Source organism: Acomys russatus, chromosome 31 (genome assembly GCF_903995435.1).
Source record: "Acomys russatus chromosome 31, mAcoRus1.1, whole genome shotgun sequence".
Classification (NCBI taxonomy): domain Eukaryota; kingdom Metazoa; phylum Chordata; class Mammalia; order Rodentia; family Muridae; genus Acomys; species Acomys russatus.
In genome coordinates this window covers 4,679,385-4,698,443 of record NC_067167.1, presented here as the reverse complement: position 1 = coordinate 4,698,443, position 19,059 = coordinate 4,679,385, and the positions used below count along the sequence as shown (strand labels likewise).

The window sequence follows — 19,059 nt, the reverse complement described above, 5'->3', positions numbered from 1 at the left end:
ACAATTTTTAGGGGGCTGGAGAGATGGCTCAGTGGTTAGGAGCACTGGTTGCTCTTCCAGAGGTCCTGAGTTCAATTCCCAGCACCCACATGGCAGTTCAAAACTGTAACTACAGTTCCAGAAGATCTGACACCCTCTCACAGACATATACACAAGCAAAACACCAATGCAAATAAAATAAATTATTTTTAAATTCGTTCTCCCTTCCTACTCACCCAACTTTAAGTTCTTTCTCAAAAATCTATAAAAAACACCCAATACAATAGCAACCCTCCCAAAACCAAGAAACAAAATAAAACACCACTCAAAACTAAACCAACCCAAACCAAACCACTAAACTGTAGCAAAATTGTTTATATATATATGCTACAGATCTGATATGGGGAGATTTATTGTAGAAGAATGGGGAGAAAAAAAGGGAGGAGTGTCACCTCAGGGGGACAGAGAGACAGACAGAATGAGAGAGAGAGATATGAGATGGGCTGGTCCTTTTTATATCTGGTACACATCTGGCTGCCAGAGGCTGCTAAGCAACCTAGAGGCAGGTTAACAGGGCTGCCAGATGCTAACATTCCTCCATTTTCCCATAATTTAAAAAAAAATGAGGATGTTGGACTGCCCTTTATAAAAGGTAAACTAAAGTATATAAATGTGGGTTCATTGGGAGCAGCTCTTGGCTGCCATGCAAAAGGGTTAGGAGGAGAGAGAGAGAAAGCAAGAGTAGCCATATGTCTGCATTATATGGTGAAGGGGAAGGAAGAGCCTGTGTACTGGAGAGTTCAGAGTAGAGGACAGGGAGTGCCAGCCGTGCCCTGCAGCAGATAGGGACCGAGGAGTGCTGGGAAAACTTGGAGCTGTCTGTCCTGGGTGCAAAGCACACCATTCCAGCCTTTTGTTGATTAAAAAATGGATAAGGAATGAAGAAATCAATCGTCTTTGGCTACTTCCTGCTGACATTGGGGTGGTAATGGGTGGGGGGAGGTGGGGAACAAAAGGTCGAGATGTTGGCCAAGTCCAGGAACAGCAAGCTGGGTTGTGTTTGCTGTCTAGGATCTGTGAGGCTCGCCTGGAGCGCCAGTAGGTAGCTGCTTTGGCACTGTCTTGGATGTAGGAAATCTGGCAGGATACTGGAACATATACCTATATGGGCAGAAGATAAAGTTAAGTAGGTTAGGAAGAAAATATCTTTTAGGGGTACATTTGAAACTTTTGGGAGAGGGAAGAAGAGAAAAGGCTGGAAAGCACAGGGAACCTCCACCTACTTACCCAATGCTGGCAGTTATTAAAAAGGTCCCATTTGGGATCTGTCCAAGCCTGGTGGCAAAGGTGTGTAAGCTTACCAGCCCTTAGTGCAGGTGTAGGGATTTGAAATTCCCCAAAAGACATCCCAGAAGGGAACCTGGAGGGACGGCAAATGGACTACTCCCATGGGGAGAGTAGAAGTCAGTGACCTGCCCAAGGTGTCCCAGCAGCTCATCAGCACTGGTCAGAGGCCGAGGGCATGGCCCAAGCAGACCTGGTCACCTGCCGCTAGGAGTCCAAACACATGTGAGAGTGGGAGGGAAAGAAACTGTGCTGGTAGAGGGAGGTCTTACCCAAGGGGGAGGGTCCTAGATGAAGGGATTGGACATAGGTTGGCAAGACTGGCAGGAAGCGTTTGTGTCAACCAGAAGGGAAGACTCAGGCATCAGCCAGTATTGGGTGCAAGAATGTAGCAATCAGGTAGCTGGAAAAGTTAGGGAGGGGAATCCCAAAACCAGGGAAGTGGGGAGGAATCTCAACATCTGAAATAAGGAAGAGAAGGGAGCTTAGGCTTTGGATTGGCAGTATTTACCTGGATTCCATTTGATCTGAGAGGTGGATTTCCTGTAGCTTACAAGAATCCTTCTAAGCTTACAAAGGTAGATACATTTTAGACATGCTAGCATTACCATTGCTTGCAATCTTCAGGGAAATAAACATTGTAGAAAAAGGCCGGAACAAATGTTTATGTGTTACAGCGTAGCAGAGGCTTGGGGGAAGAAACCTTGGGTTAAAAGAATGAATACTGGGCGTGGGGCGGGGGGCGCGGTGGCCGCTGGAGAGATGGCTTGGAGGTTAAGAGCACAGGCTGTTCTTCCATAGATCCTGAGTTCAATTCCCAGCTAACCACATAGTGGTTCACAACCATCTATAATGAGATCTGGTGCCGTCTTCTGGCCTGCAGATGTACATGCAGGCAGAATATTGTATAAATAAAATTTTAAAAAATTAAGGTATTAAAAAAAAAAGAATGAATACTCTTTGAGGTGAGCTTTACGGGCAGAAGCTTTGTGGATCTTTTGTGGCATCTGTAAAGTGGTAACGTGGGGGACAGGAACCTTCTGTAGAGCAGAAGGGCAAAAGCTCACTTGATCTTAATTTTTAGTATGATTACAGAACAGAAAAGAATTCCTCTATTCAGAAAACTGGAGATTTTATATATATATATGTCACAGTAAGAAACATTTTAAATATATAGCTAAAGATCAAAGGAAATTTAAAATCTTGAGCTTGGAACCATGATAATGATCATATAGTGGAATGTTCTCTCATAGTTGGATTAATAAATCAGAACCCCACTGCCTGATGTCAAAGCTCTGAACAGTTAACACAACAACAGCATCTGAAGCACCACCTTCTTATCATGACCTTCCTAGCTCCTCTAACATTCATAACTTGCGTTTACTAAAACCTTAACACGCTTTCTTAGACTCTCAAACACTTTCTTAGAAGCTTTCCTTATTAATTTAAACTTCTGTATCCTTATATAATTATTTACCGTGAGGCATAGATGAAACTGTTGTGAGCAGTTTTAGCTAAAGAATGGTAAAATGTTGTATGTGAGACCTGGTTTTTGAGTCTGGTTGTGAAGTAGACTCTAGGAGTTAAGCTTAAGGCCTGGTCCCCTGAATATAATCAGGACTGAGAAGGCATCTGACGCCTGTTTATCTTTAACATGAGGTCTGTGAGTAGAGATCTAGTACCTAGGAGTTTCAATTAGCCAATGAATTGACATGGTGGATTACTTTGGGCTAAGGAGCTAATTGCCTTCTCTGGCTATCAAGGTACCATTAGTTTAGCCATCAATGTGATCAGAGGCCAGAGAGAGATAAATTATAACCTAAATGAATCTATGCATTAATAAAAATGACAGAGATGACTAGTCAGTCGTAGTCCGGCACCTAAGCAGGTATTCCAGGATCCTTTGGTTTTCACGGCACCATGGGCTGAGGCAGTCAGGCACACAGAGGGCAAGAGGCTATTTCTGTGGAAGAATATGGGAGAGTCTGACCTCATCTCATTTTCAGCAACGTGAGACAATAATTCTCTGGGTGTTTACTTTGTCCACAGTTCAGGCTGGGCCCTAGCAGAGGCGAGGCATTGGGGGCAGTCTTACCCAGTTAGCATACCACAATCCAGGGTTGAAGTCATCTGTCATTGTGCCCAAATTTTTCTCGGAGACCTTGTGGAACTACTGCTAGGATTTGGAAATCTCTGCTTACACATGTTAAATGCCATATTCAGCAGATCTCTGACAAGTTTAAGGGTTAGTATATTTGAGTTAAGCAATCTTTGCATGTATTTAGTAATCTGCTGTAAACCACACCTTGTAAACATTAGGCAGAATGCTACGATGTGTGCTTATGCCATATTTTCTAGGTGTTTGAGGACCATGTCTAGTTTAAATAGATCTAAATAAAGCTTAATCCTAAAATCAATAAAAGGTTTACAGCTTATTTTAATCATGAAATACTAAGACTTTAGGTTTTGGGCCCAGGTGTGGTGGCACATGCCTTTAATCCCAGCATTTGGGAGGCACAGAAAAACCTTGTGTTGAAAAACTAAAAAAACTAAAAAAAAAAAAAAAAGTCCAGAGCCTATAAAAGTCTACTAATAGATTAACAACTTTACCATATTCAGAAAACTAGGCTAAATGTATTTCTAAGACAGTGATTTTTAATCTTTTGGGAGTGGAGGCAGGGCATAATAAACAAATGGATTTTTGGGGTGTTTCAAGACAGGGTCTCTCTGTGTCACCTTGGTTGTCCTGGACTCGCTTTGTAGACCAGGCTGGCCTTGAACTCACAGAGATCTGCCTGCCTCTGCCTCCCGAGTGCTGGGATTAAAGGTGTGTGCCACCACGCCCAGCACAAACGGATGTTTTACATTAGCTTATCCGAATAGACCTTTATAACCTTGAAACAAAAAAAACCAGGGTTTTTGAACCAGGGTTGAATCATATATACAGCATGTTGTAAAAATATAACTTTGAATTTGTATAAAAACCCATATCAATTTAAAATGAGAGTTGTCACTTTTCCAGTATAAAAAGAGATAATTAGGGCCAGGGAGCGGGAGGGCAGCAGTAGAAAAGAATATCAAAGAGAGAGGATTTTTTTATTAAGCACTTAAATGTATGTATTCTATAGATTCTCTGACAGGCTTGAGGACCATCACCTATAAAGTATAGCTGAACTAAATAAATTGTTTTTAGTTACTTAACCTTGAAAATGTAAAACAAGAGACTAGGTAAAGCTCAATCCTATAATTAACTTCATCAATCCAGACTGAACAGCAGGAACTTAAAAGACAGAAGTTGCAATTGGAGTAGAGTAAGGATTTGAACGGGGCAGCTAGCAGCCCTCAAAATGATGGTGGTTAGCCACGGGGTTCCCTTAGTCAAGATGATGATGAAGCCGTAGCTCCACCCCCTCTATCCCAAAACCAACATGGCCGTCAGCCACATGTTTTATGCAGCGGCCGCAGGTGGTTTTGAAAGTGCCACTGGGGCCACTATGTGCCCAGCCGCTGCTGCCAGGGGCCAGGGCACAGTTAAAGCTGCTGCAGCAGTTGCTGTCATCAACATTCGCCAAGACCATGCATGGGTGTGGCACAAAGCCGGAAGCACGTAGGGGAGACCTGGAGTCGTGGGCGCGGAGGGCAGCTGTGGGAAGTGGAGGAAGCCCAGGATGGGCCGGGCATTGGCTGCAGCAGCAGCAGCAGCAGCAGCAGTGGCCTGGCAAATGTGTTCCAAAGCAGCCATCATGGGCTCCGCGAAGCAGGCCAGATGTGGCCCTGAGGAGCAGGGCTGCCTGTTCAGGAGTGGTCATACTCCCAGTGTGTCCAATCAATTACTCTGTTGGTGTTCAGTGGAACAGAAGGCAAATTTGGTGTTGCAGGTGACATGGCAGGTAGAAAGAGTTCCAGCATGCCTAGACAGTACCAGAAGATCCTCTCTCAGGCCAATGCAGCAATGTTATCATTAAAAATATAGAGAGATGCAACATATCTGAAATGGAGAGCTGTATGGTAGAAGCACAGGGAGAAAAAGGAGGGGGGAGGAGCATTCCAGGGGGACAGGGGGGCGGAGGGGAGAAGAAGGGAGAGAGAATGAGAGAGAGAGAGAGGGAGGGAGGGAGAGAGGGAGAGGAGAGGGAGGAGGTAAGTTGATCCTTTTTATATCTGGTGTACGTCTGGCCACAGCAAATGATGATGTCAGAGGTCGCTAAACAACCTAGAGGCAGGTTAGGGGGCTGCCAGATGCTAACACAAATAAAAACACACCAAAGGAAAAAAAACGCTGTGGAGTCCACTTTGGTCAACTGCTCCTGAACATGAGGCCTGCCCTGGAATGGTTGATATGCCCAGTGTCATTCTACTAGAGAAATCTGATTTTCCCTCTCCTAGCAGGTGTAAGTGACAGTCATTAACATTTACCCTAGTGGCTAGGTTTTCATTCATTCATTCACTTTTTAAAAATACAATGAAATTAAATATAACAAGATAAAAACAATTTAGGCAGTGGCGGCACCCGCCTTTAATCCCAGCACTTGAGAGGCAGAGGCAAAGGCAGAGGCAGAAGCAGAGGCAGAGGCAGAAGCAGAGGCAGAGGCAGACGGGTATCGATGAGTTCGAGGCCAGCCTGGTCTACAGAGAGAACTTTTTTTTTTTTTTTTGAGACAGGGTTTTACTGTGTAGCCTTGGCTATCCTGGACTTATTTTGTAGACCAGGCTGGCCTCGAACTCACAGCGAACCACCTGCCTCTGCCTCCTGACATGCTGGGATTAAAGGCGTGCGCCACCACTGCCCAGCCTACAGAGAGAAATTTTGTCTTGAAAAAATAAAAATAAAAACCCACAAAAACAATACGATAAAACACAGGCTATCACATTGAAGTCAGAAAAGTCGACCAAAGGGAAAGAGCTGAAGAGGACGCACAAGAAGCAGAGGCCCACTCAGGAGGGCCCCAAAACACTGCGCCAGGAGCCGTGGTACACACGCAGAGGTCCTGCTGCAGGCCTGGCGCGGGCCCTGTGCGTGCGCCTCAGCCTCAACTCACAGGAGCTTTGATCGCGCTGGCTTAAGAGCCTTGGGGGTTTCTTGGCGTCCTGCCTCCCCTCTGGCCTTTACACTCTTTCTGCCTCCTCTGCAGGGTTCTCTGAGGTGCGGGATTTGATGGCCACATCCCATTTAGAGCTCTCTGTGTCTGTGTTTGTCTCTGTCTCTTTCTCTCTCTGCGTAATGTATCAGCCTTCTTTTTCGTGGATGTGAAATATGGTAATAGGTTCCCCTGCAACACTTTGACTCATGTCCACAGCCCGTTCGTCTCACAGCCCGTTCGGTTCACAGCCCGTTCGGCTCACAGCCCGTTCGGCTCACAGCCCGTTCTGCTCACAGCCCGTTCTGATCACAGCCCGTTTGTCCTCTTTCGCCCACTTCCTCCTCTTCCTAGTCCCCTTTGTTTTCACATCGTTTTCTCTTATTTTGTGATCCTCTTGCTTGCATGAGCATGGGCGGATGTTTAAAATTACACCCATCTATCAATCTATCTATCGTGTGTGTGTGTGTGTGTGTGTGTGTGTGTGTGTGTGTGTGTGTGACGTGCACATGCCAGGGTGTGCATGTGCCAACAGAGGGCAGCTAAAGGGAGTTACTTCTCTCCTTCCACACTGGGGACTCTGGGGACCCAAGTCAGGTCATTAGACTTGGCAGCAAGTGTCTTTACCTGCTCAGCCATAAAACTGGTCTGACTTCTATTTCATAGGTCGTATGCGTGTGTGTGTGTGTGTGTGTGTGTGTGTGTGTGTGCATGGACTTGTGCTACACACATCACAGTAGCTGTACGCAGGCCAGAGGACAGCCACAGGTGTCAGTCCTTGAAGTCCACCCTTGTCAGAGGTCTCTCTCCTTGTTGTCTGCCACAGAGCTGAGCACACTAGGCTGACGCACTTCGGGCAGTTCTCCTGTTTCCACCCCCTTACCTTTCACCTCTCCTCAAGAGACCGGATTCACGCTGTGCACTGCTGAGGCGAGGTTTACCTGGGTCCTGGGGCTTTGAACTTAGGTCCTCATGCGTGGGTGCCCACCGAGCTGTCTTGGGGACTGCAAGGTAGCAGCTCTTCAGCTTGTTTCTCCTGTCTCGGCCTCTGCAGTAGCTGGGATCACAGGGCAGAGCTACAGGAGCGGCAGGTGTTCTTAGCCTGGCATAAACTGTAGCCACTGAGGCCAGTAAGTCCTGGGGGCCTTTGGGTAAACAATGCTCTCGGGAAGTGACAGTGCCTAGTTTTCAGACATGGATGCTGGGCAACCAGGTACCACTCCAGAGCCACGTGGTTAGTGAACAGAATGGCCACGTCACTTATATCCCCAAGCACAGGAATCAGGATGAATTTAACTCAGAGCATGGTTGCTCAGGCAAGAGATCCCTAAAGCCCTTCTACTTCTGTGTGATTTGGCTGAGATACAGACACGCCTCTAATCCCAGGTGTTGAGGGTTGCTTTTATAAAATAGTGTTTATTTCTCTTACTTTCTCTCTTAACCCGGCCAACACAAAAAATAATTGAGACTCTTTTGTATCTGTTTATAAAGCTTTACCACACAATCTTGACCAGTTTAATGTCTGTTTTTAACCCTCTATGTTATCCTGACTCCATCTTTGCCAAAGTCCCCACATTGCTTGCTGTTTAGCTCTTTCTTTGCTCCAGCTGAATCTTCTTCATCTCACCTGCACCTCTGCCTGTGGCTGGATCCTCTTGGTCCCCTTCTAACTCCTCCTCCCCTACCTGGCAGGAAGTTCCGCCCTATTCTTTCCCGGCTCAGTGATTGGCTGTAAACTGCCAAGGGGGGACAATTGGGGAGCAGAGTTTATATTAGCACTGAGACAGGAAAATCTTAGAACAAGGCTTGCAACTAGATGGGGGATTGGTTTACAAAAATCAGCATTTGATTTACACAGTAACCTTATGCCAATAACAGGAGACAGAGGCAAGCAGATCTCTGAATTCAAGGCCAGCCTGGTATACATCAAGTTTCAGAGAAAGAAAAGCTTAGGTTCAGGTGTGGTGGGTGGTACAGGCCTTTATTCCCAGCACTCAGGAGACAGAGGCATGCAGATCTGAGCTGTAGTCAGAGCTGTTCAGGCAGTTCAGATGAGTTAGTGAGTCCGGAGATAGCGCAGTGGAGTTGAGTTTGTGGCAGCTCGGTTCATGGACTTCAGAGGCACTTTATCCGGGAGAGTTTTGCAGAGACGGGTTAAAGAGAGAACCAGCTAGACACAGGTGAAGACAGAAGGAACCAGAGAATGAGAAGGAGCCAGAAGATTAGAGCAGACTGCTAGAGTTAGCTTGAGGCCAAGCAGAGCAATTCCGTCAGCTGGGAGAGGAGTTTGAGCCAGAGCAGAACCAGCCAACAAGAGCTGAGAAAGAACAAGTGAGGGCAAGTTTATTAAGCAATAAGTCTGAAACGTTCTAGGCCTAGATTAGATTGTATGGCACCTAGAAGCTACCAGGACTAGGCCTAGGTTAGCAGATGGAGGCAGTAAGCCTCCCGAAGTGACTTTAAAACAGGAGAATGAGAGCGGGGTGTGTGGCGCACGCCTTTAATCCCAGCACCCGGGAGGGAGGTAGAGGGAGGTGGATCTCTGTGAGTTTGAGGCCAGCCTGGTCTACCAAGTGAGTCTAGGACAGCCAAGGCTACACAGAGAAGTGCTGTTTCATAAAACCAAACCAACCAACCATCAAACAAAAAACTCAGGAGAATGAAAGTTGCTTTAACATCCCCGAGGACTTGTGTGTGGTTGGCATGACTGCAGCCGTGTCAAAGACCCCAATGCCTCCCACCCAAGGAAGTGACAAAGCCTTTCTGAGTGTGGATGCTGACAATGTGTGCAAAAATTAGCAACCATAGCTTCCTCCTCTGAGTCCTCCTCAGCCTGAGACAGCTCCCTTACAGAGACCTTTGGGGATTGGCTGAAGCTGTGTACCACAAGCCATCCTGCCCCCTCCCCATTCAAATTAATAAAATAAAGGCACCGGATATCCTGGTTGCTGGTGTTGGTGCATCTCCACCGGACAACATGGCCTATCTGATCCCAGCTTTTCTGTGCCTGTGTGTCTGTCTTTTCTTCATTCCCTCACGGCCCCAGCCAAGTTTCCAGGACTTGGTGCCCTTCCCCGTTAATTGTGATGAAATAAAACGTCCAGGCTGCCGAGATGGTTCGAGGGATAAGTGTGTTCTTTAAGCATTTGGGCCTGAGTTTGAATCCTGGGCATCTGCATAAAGAGCCGGGCATAACTGAGCATGCATGAATCCTCAGCATGGGGAGAGTGGAGACCACAGACCCTGGAAAGTCTGTAGGCTGGCAGCCTAGCAGAAATGGAGAGGTTTAGAGAGAGAGCCTGGCTTACCAGAAATTGGAGAACAGTGCATGGTGGCATGCGCCACCATGCCTATCTTCTAAAATTTTTAGGTCTATTTAATTTATTTTATGTGTATGAGCGTTTTGCCTGCGTGAATGTTATGTGCATGCAGTACCTGCAAAGGCCAGAAGAGGGCATCAGATCCTCTGGAACTGGCATTACAGATGGTTGTGAGTTGCCACGTGGGTGCTGGGAATTGAACCTCTGCAGGCAGTGCCCTTAACTGATACGCCACCCTGCTCAGTCTCTAGCAGATGGTTCTAGAACATGAAGGTTCTTTGTGACTCAAAAAGACCACTAGCGGGGCTGGAGAGATGGCTTAGAGGTTAAGATCACTGGCTGCTCTTCCAGAGGTCCTGAGTTCAATTCCCAGCAACCACGCGGTGGCTCACAACCATCTATAATGAGATCTGATGCCCTCTTCTGGCAAGCAGGAGCACATGTAGGCAGAACATTGTATACATAAATGTTAAAAAAAAAAAAAAGACCACTAGCAAGGCGTGGTGGCACAGGCCTTTAGCCCCAGCGCTCAGGAGGCAGAGGCAGGCAGATCTCTGAGTTCGAGGCCAGGCTGGACTACAAAGCGAGTTTAGGACAGCCAAGGCTGTTACACAGAGAAACCCTGTCTTGAAAAACCTAAAACAAAAAACAAACAAACCACCACCGAATTGCTTGGTTCAGCCATCCACAGTGGCACCCCCTGTTATCCTGGCGCTTGTGAGATGGACATAAAAAGGAGCATGAGTTCAAAGGTCATGCTGGGTTGTCTCGATCCCTTCTCTATTTATTTACATGTGCGCACACGGTCACGTGCACCACACCACGAAATACGGAAGTCAGAGGCCTGCTGTCACGAGAGTCAGTTTTCTTCTTCTACCACGTGGGTTCCCGGGGACTGAACCTAGGTTGGCAGCCTTTGCAGCAAGCACCCTTGCCGGCTGAGCCAGCCCTATTTTTATTTTTATTTTATTTTATTGTTTTGTTTTGCTTTTCGAGACAGGGTTTCTCTGTGTAGCCTTCGCCGTCCTGGACTCACTTTGTAGACCAGGCTGGCCTCGAACTCACAGCGATCTGCCTGCCTCTGCCTCCCGAGTGCTGGGATTAAAGGCGTGCGCCACCACGCCTGGCTTGAGCCAGCCCTCTTGAGCCTACCTGCAATGTCTAGAAATCAGGAGGCTGAGTAGAAAGTTTACCTTGATCAAGACCAAGCTGGGCTGTAGAGAGAGAGAGAGAGAGAGAGAGAGAAGGGGGTGGGGTGGGGTGGGGAAGGGGAGGGACAGGAAGGGGAGTGGCAGGGCAAGCCCTTTACCTTTAGAGACCCAACCTGGAAGCTACGGTTGTGCTGGCTAAAAGCCTAGTCGCATGGCTGTTGTGTAGCTGCAAGGGAGCCTGGCAAGTAGCCTTGCTACAATAGAAAAACAGACACTCAGATCAGCGTGACTAACGCGCTGTGTTAGTCTCTGGAATTTTATCTTGTACACAACCAACCAAGCCACATCCCGGGTTTAGCCCAGGGGGAAGAAGTGGCGTGTGTGTGTGTGTGTGTGTGTGTGTGTGTGTGTGTGTGTGTGTGTGTGTGTGTGTGAGAGAGAGAGAGAAAGAGAGAGAGAGAGAGAGAGAGAGAGAGAGAGAGAGAGTGTTTCTGACTGTGTAGCTCAGGGTGTCTGGAATTCTCCATTAGACAAAGCTGGCTGAATTCATAGACATTAACCTACTGCCGCCGACTCAGTGCGAGAGTTAAAGGCCAGCAATACTACTGAATAACAATTAAAAAAAAAAAGAGAGAGAGAGAGAGAAGGGCTAGGCATGGTGGTACAAACCTTTTGGGAGGCAGAGGCAGGTGGATCTCTGTGAATTTGAGCCAAGTTTGGTTTACACAGTGAGTTCCAGGACAACCATGACCCATATAGTGAGGTCCTGTCTCAAAAACAAACAAACAAACAAACAAAACACCCAAACCGCTAAAAAAAAAAAAAAAAAAATTAAAATCTGGAAAGATGAACTGGGAACCTGACAGTTGAGTGATGGAATCTTGGCTCATTCCTGGACAGCCCAGGCGATGGGGGCAGCTCTGAATGAGCCTTGGGTGGACAGGAACTCCCACCCCACCCCACCCCACCCTCACCCTCACCTTAACAGCCCTGTTCTTGTTTCTCCCGCAGTTCAGCAATGTGTTCTTTCTTATCTTTGGACCCCTCATGATGTTCCTCATGCACCCATACGCCCAGAAGCGTACCTGGGCCATCTATGGCATCTCAGTCCTTTTCATGGCCATAGGTAGGTGTGGGTGAATGAAGCTGTGCGAATGTTCTGGAAGCGCCGCCCCTCCCCCCACCCCCCCATCTTGACGGCCTCTGCTTCCCTCTGCCCCACCCGCAGGTGTGTTCTCCATGTATTTCCACATGACCCTCAGCTTCATGGGGCAGATGCTGGATGAGATCTCCATCCTGTGGTTACTGTCCAGTGGCTACAGCGTGTGGCTGCCCCGTTGCTACTTCCCCAAGTTCGTCAAGGGGAACAGGTAGAGCGCACACGAGGTGTGGACAGGGTGGACTCACACTCTCTGTGGACCCTGTGTCATCTTCCCTTTATCCCCATCCTCAACTCGGGACCATTTGGGAGGGCTTTCGATTCCTTGGTGCCCCCAGGCTACCCAAAACTCTTCCAAAGGTCCTTCACAACTTACCTGGGCTTCCACACGCCTGTGCCGTTCCCACCTGGAAAATCAAGAACTTTCTCCTAGTTCTAAGCCACCCACGGGGAGGGGAATGAAAAGAACCCATGCCAAGGGTCCTCTGTACCCTCATAATCTTTACCCTGATACCCGGTCTCCATCTTCTGAACTCCCTACGCGCCCCCTAAACCCCAGGCCTCTTGAATCACTTAACCCTCTCTTCACCCACCTCAGGTTCTCTTTAGTCCTTACCTCGGTACCCCCCGCCCCTCCCCTAGCCCCTCCCCCTGCCCCCCTCCCCGACCCGGTTCTCTTGAATTGTTCTTCCTGAAGAGACCCAAGGAAACTCTGAGCTCAGCTAGGCTCCCCGCAGTTCTTGGTTCATCGATTCGATTCTGGCTGCCCAAGGGTGACCTCTCACCAAGTCCTTCAGCACCTCGGGGCCACGCTCACTTGCCCACCCTGTCTCGCCCTCAGATTCTACTTCATCTGCCTGGTAGCTATCACCACTGTGATCAGCACTTTCTTGTCGTTCGTGAAGCCCACGGTCAATGCGTACGCCCTCAACAGCATCGCCATCCACATCCTCTACATTGTGCGCCAAGAGTACAAAAAGTGAGTTCCATGCCGGGCGGTGGTGGCGCGCGCGCCTTTAGTCCCGGCACTTGGGATTAAACGCTTGTGAGTTCAAGGCCAGCCTGGTCTACAAAGTGAGTCCAGGACAGCCAAGGCTATACAGAGAAACCCTATCTCGAAACATCAAAAGAAAAGAAAAAAGGAAAAAAAAAATGAGTTCCAAAAGCTGGAACTCAAGGGTAGAGCCCCTCCTAGAACCCTTAGGGAGGAGCTGGGGGCGTGGCTCAGGGGTGGAGCCCTGCCTAAGGTTGTGGCTTAGGGGTGGAGCCCCGCCTAGAACCTTCTGTGAGGAGCTGAGTGCTCATGTATAAAGGTCCTGCTTAACATTGCATCTACTAGAATATGGGTTCTAGTCCTAGTGCCGGAAAAAAATTAGAATTGTAGTAAATGCTTTTTAGAGAGTGACGGTTGTAGTTGCCTAAGAGATGGGCTTCTGTTTCCCCTCGGAGCTGCGCACTAGTTGACCGGTGTTCTATGCTCTTCGTGTTTCCTGACACCAGTCTCCTGCAGGGGTCGCCCATTCCCCATGTTGACCCGTTGACAGGCAGCACAAGGCTTCAGAGCAATTTGTCAACCTGCAGTCTTAAAACATACTTTGAAGCTGGGAGTGGTGGCGCGCGCCTTTAATCCCAGTACTAAGAATTTAGAGGCAGGCGTATCGCTGTGAGTTCGAGGCCAGCTTGGTCTCCAAAGTGACTCCAGGCCAGCCAAGGTTACACAGAGAAACCCTGTCTCAGCCGAGCGTGGTGGCGCATGCTTTTAATCCTAGCACTCAGGAGGCAGAGGCAGGTGGATTGCTGTGAGTTCGAGGCCAGCCTGGTCTACAAAAGCAAGTCTAGGACAGCCAAAGCTACACAGAGAAACCCTGTCTCGAAACCCAACCCCCCCAAAAAAAGAAACCCTGTCTCCAAAAAAACAAAAAAACCAAACCCAAACAAAAACCGTACATTTTGGCTGGCAGTGGTGGTGCACGCCTTTTTTTTTTTTTTTTTTTTTTTTTTTTTTTTTTTTTTTTGGTTTTTCGAGACAAGGTTTCTCTGTGATAGCTTTGGCTGTCCTAGACTCACTTTGTAGACCAGGCTGGCCTCGAACTCACAGTGATCCACCTGCCTCTGCCTGCCAAGTGCTGGGATTAAAGGCGTGCGCCACCACGCCCGGCTGACATTTTTTTTTTTTCTAGACAGGGTTTCTCTGTGTAGCCTTGACCATCCTGGACTCACTTTGTAGACCAGGCTGGCCTCGAACTCACAGCGATCCGCCTGCCTCTGCCTCCAGAGTGCTGGGATTAAAGGCGTGGCCCACCACGCCTGGCTCCTGGTGCACGACTTTAATCTCAGCTCTCCAGGTAGAGGCAGGCCGATCTCTGTGAGTTTGAGGCCAGCCTGGTCTACAGGACAGCTAGGACTGCATAGAGAAACCCTGTCTCAAAAAAGCCAAGCAACCAAACATGTATTTTATAATAATTTATTTCTTTTTTTTTATTTATGTGCACCACACCGTGGGTCTCACCCATCAGACTGGAGCTGTCAAGTTAGTGGCAAGCACTTTTGCCCGTTCAGCCATCTCAGCAGCCTGCAGCCTGCCTTTTTCATTTAATTTTTAGTTTTGGAGTTCACAGACCCACACTGCACCAGGGCTGGCTGTGAAGCAGAGAAGGACCTTGAACCCCTGTTCCTCCTCACGCCACACCCAGCTTACAGTGTGCCCTCCTTTTCCTTAAAATGAGCAATTACATATGTTTGTTTTAGTTCTTTCTCTTGGCACAGGATCTCTCTGTGTGGCCTCTGCTGTCCTGGAACTCACTCTGTACACCAGGCGAGCCTCAAACTCACAGGGATCCATTTGCCTCTGCCTCTGAGTGCTGGGATTAAAGCAGAATTTAAGGTTTTTTTCGGGGGGGTTAGTTTTTTGGAGACAGGGTTTCTATGTGTGGCCTTGACTGTCCTGGACTCGATTTGTAGACCAGACTGGCCTTGAACTCACAGTGATCTGCCTGCCTCTGCCTTCCCAATGCTGCTCTCTCTCTCTCTCTTTTTTAAATGCGTTTTCCTCCCCTGGTCCAAAGTGCTGGGGATTAAACCTATGGCCTCTTACACACTAGCCAAACACTCTGCCACTGAGCTAGAGCTTGGGCCATGATAATTATGATTTGTATTTGTAACTCAGGATCTTAGTAACTCAGGCCTGCTTAATAGGGCCAACTAAGAAACACTTCAAAACAAGAGATTCTTTACAAAAAGAGAGGGTAGAGTGAGGAAAAACCCTGAGAGTGGAACTGGACCCCTGTGTTACCAGGAGTTGGATTCTTGGGGTATCGGGAGATCTGAAGCAAAGGTATTGGGTGTCAGGGCAAGAGGAGGGACTAAAAAATAGAGAAGGAAGCAGGGAAGGTGCTGTGTGCCTGTTACGCAAGCACCCAGGAGCCTGAGGCAGGAGGATCATGAGTTTCATGCCAGCCTGGATTGCATGGTGAGTTTAAGAGCCTAGCCTCAAAATGAAAATAGGACCGAATTAACCTGAACTGGTACTAAGTAATCCCCAGGGATAGCACCTCCTTGGCAGAGACTGTAGCCTCCAGCTGCTAGGACAGCTGGCTGAAGAAGAAGCCATAGGGAGGTGGCTAAGGAAAGTGTCCTTCCACAGGGCCCTCTTCCAATCTTTCTAGTTCTTGCTGGGTTTCAACATTGGCCAAGCCAACTGGAAATCATTGGCCAATCCCAGCAGAAATCACTATAGACAAACCAGTCGTGAACTACAGGTCAAGCTGACTAAAATCTATATATTCAGCCAACTGTGTACAATAGTTTGAGCGGACTGTGTAGCATAGATCAAACCCACAATGTACAAGAGGTCAAAGTGATTGTGTTCTGTAGGTTGAGCCAACTGAAACCCACAGGTCAAGATATCCAGAACTCCTAAGTGAAACTGACTGGAAAGCCTGGCTCACGCAAAACTGTAAACTATTGGTCAATCCAAACAGAAACCAAATGTCAAGCCAATGAAACTACAGGATGCAGAGGAATGTTGATTCAAAACCTGGCTGTTCTGGCAAGAGATCAGACCTTCTAGGTCTGTGTGATCCAGCCTGTATGTCTGATATGAAAGACCTTCTCATTCATTCATCTGCAAAACCTTCTTCTTCTGGGACTTGGATTTGATTCTGTTGACCGGAAACCTACATATTCTGGTCTTGAGTTATCTCAAGACATGGCTGCCAGAAAATGCACTGCTCTACTGTACACACACACACACACACACACACACACACACACACACCTTATTCACTCTTAACTATTAGGACACAGTAGGCACCATACTTAGTTTTCTGCTATAGGAACATAACTGAAACAACATGAAGAGTTAAGATTGGCCCCACTTGACCCCACAGGATATAGACCTAGTCTCAGGTACTTGTGAGGTTGAACAAGAGGATTAGTTTAGCCTAGGAGTCTGAAGCATGCTTGGAACATATAGGCAGATATGGTGTGTGTGTGTGAGAGAGAGAGAGAGAGAGAGAGAGAGAGAGAGAGAGAGAGAGAGAGAGAGAGAGAGAGACAGAGACAGAGACAGAGACAGACAGACAGACAGATGTCAGGCAGAGAGACGAGAGAGACAAAGAGAGATAAGAGAGACAGAGACACAGGAGGCAGAGACAAAGAAAGACAGTGACTGAGAAAGAGACAGAGACAGTGAAAATAATTCTAGTTTTTTTTGTTTGTTTGTTTGTTTGGTTGTTGGTTTTTAATGGCTGGAGAGACAGCCGTGGGTGCTGGGAACCGAACTCTTATATTTATGGTTGTAAGCCTAGCCTTTAACAGCTGAGCCATCTCTCCAGCCCGATTCTAGGGTTTTTTTTTTGTTTTGTTTTTTTGTTGTTGTTTTTTTTCATTTTTTCTTCTTTTTTTCAAACAGGGCTTCATTATGTAGCTCAGGTTGGCCTCCAAAATCACAGTAATCCTCTTACCTCAGGCTCCTAGGTCCTGTGATGATAAATGTGCCTTTCTGAGCCTGGTTTGGGCTAATTGTTTATGTTTGTCTGTCAGCGTGTTGTTTGGCTCACTGTTTTAAACAGTTGCATACTGATTGTTTGACCCTACTGACTTGAGTCAGTGGGACTTGGGTTCCCACAACTCCTTTCAAAAACATAGTTTAAGTGACCTAAAAACCTCTTCTAGGCCCCAACTCTGAACATTTCCATTACCTCTCTACAACAGAGTGGAGGTGAAGACAGATATTTTGACAGAAAGGCCTTTGGGAGATACCCAAAAGCCAAGCTACAGCAAACACCAACTCCCTTGAAAACACCACTACTGTCCCCTTCCTCTCACAACCTATGAGATACATCTTTTGGATAGAGGAATTTCCCACCAGCCATTTGAGACACTACCTTCTGTGTTATTACAGATGCATTCATCATTTCTCTCCACCTACCATCCATCCATCAATCCATTCAACCATCCACTTACCCATCCATGCATCTACCCATCTATCCACCCACCCACCCATCTGTCCATCCACCCCCAATTCATCCATCTACCCATCCATCCATCCACCCATCCATGCATCTACCCATCTACCCACCCATCTACCCACCCATCCACCCACCCACCCATCCACCCACCCATCTGTCCATCCACCCCCAATTCATCCACCCACCCACCCACCCACCCATCCATCCATCTACCCACCCATCCACCTACCCATCCACCTACCCATCCATCCACCCACCCATCCACCCACCTACCTATCCATCCATCTACCCATCCATCCATCTACCCACCCACCCCCCCACCCACCTATCCATCCACCTACTCATCTATCCACCCACCCACCCATCCATCCATCCATCCATCTTCCCATAAACAACTCACCCACCCTCAAACTCAGTCACTTTCTTTGCCCTCAGGACCAGCAATGGGGACCTTCGTCATATGATTGAGATATCTGTGGTCTTATGGGCCTCTGCACTGACCAGCTGGATCAGCGACCGTATGCTTTGCAGTTTCTGGCAGAAGATTCACTTCTTCTACCTGCATAGCATTTGGTAAAACACCCCTCTTGGATCCCAAAACCCCCAAGTCAGAGTTCAGGTGCCAGAGCTTGTAGCGGAGGTCTGGGGTGCAGGAGTGGAAGAGGGCCAAGACCCAGACACTGGGATATGGAGGTGGTGGGGAGAAGTTATACCTGGTTATCTAGATCTAAAGATACCACTTAGCATTTGTGAGAACGCAAGAAGGCTGGGCAGGGGCATCGCTTGATTTCTAACTGCACCCTCCTTTGCCCACAGGCATGTCCTCATAAGCATCACCTTCCCCTATGGTATAGTGACCATGGCCCTGGTGGATGCCGAGTATGAGATGCCAAATCAAACCCTCAAAATCCACTACTGGCCCCGGGATAGTTGGCCCATTGGGCTACCGTATGTGGAGATCGAGGACAGTGACAAGAGCTGCTGAGCCCTGCTGGAGTTTTTGCTCTGTGACCAGCCACCAAGTCTCCTATGTTCTGAGGACCGAGGACAGGTGTAGGCTCGGTTTTCTTAACCAATATATTTTCTTTTCTTTTCTTTCTTTCTTTCTTTTTTTTTTTTTTTTTTTTTGTTTGATTTTTTCTTTTCTTTTTTCTTTCTTTCTTTTTTTTTTTTTTTCCGAGACGGGGTTTCCCTGTGTAGCCTTGGCTGTCCTGGACTCACTTTGTAGACCAGGCTAGCCTCGAACTCACATCGATCCTCCTGCCTCTGCCTCCTGAGTGCTGGGATTAAAGGTGTGTGCCACCACGCCCAGCTGTTTGATTTTTTCAAGACAGGGTTTCTCTGTGTAGCCTTGGCTGTCCTGAACTTGCTTTGTAGACCAGGCTGGCCATGAACTCGCAGCGATCCACCTGCCTCTGCCTCCCGAGTGCTGGGATTAAAGGCGTGCGCCACCATGCCTGGCTTAACCAACATATTTTATTACGAACTTACTAAGCAAGCATACGTCCCTTATAACCTGACTAACTTAAATGATAGAAAAAGAGAATTAAAGAATAA

General features: G+C 47.7%; 1 protein-coding gene across 1 annotated transcript in view; it reads left to right on the top strand.

Moving 5' to 3' along the window:
* Positions 1-18,578, top strand: part of Acer1 (alkaline ceramidase 1) — a 30,118-nt gene extending 11,540 nt beyond the window's left edge. Inside the window, exons 2-6 of the mRNA XM_051139604.1 lie at positions 11,884-11,998; positions 12,101-12,242; positions 12,873-13,010; positions 17,938-18,075; positions 18,319-18,578. Coding sequence (XP_050995561.1) covers positions 11,884-11,998; positions 12,101-12,242; positions 12,873-13,010; positions 17,938-18,075; positions 18,319-18,487 — 702 coding nt within the window. The 3' untranslated portion in view covers positions 18,488-18,578. The remainder of the gene's footprint in view (positions 1-11,883; positions 11,999-12,100; positions 12,243-12,872; positions 13,011-17,937; positions 18,076-18,318) is intronic.
* Positions 18,579-19,059: the final 481 nt, after the last annotated feature.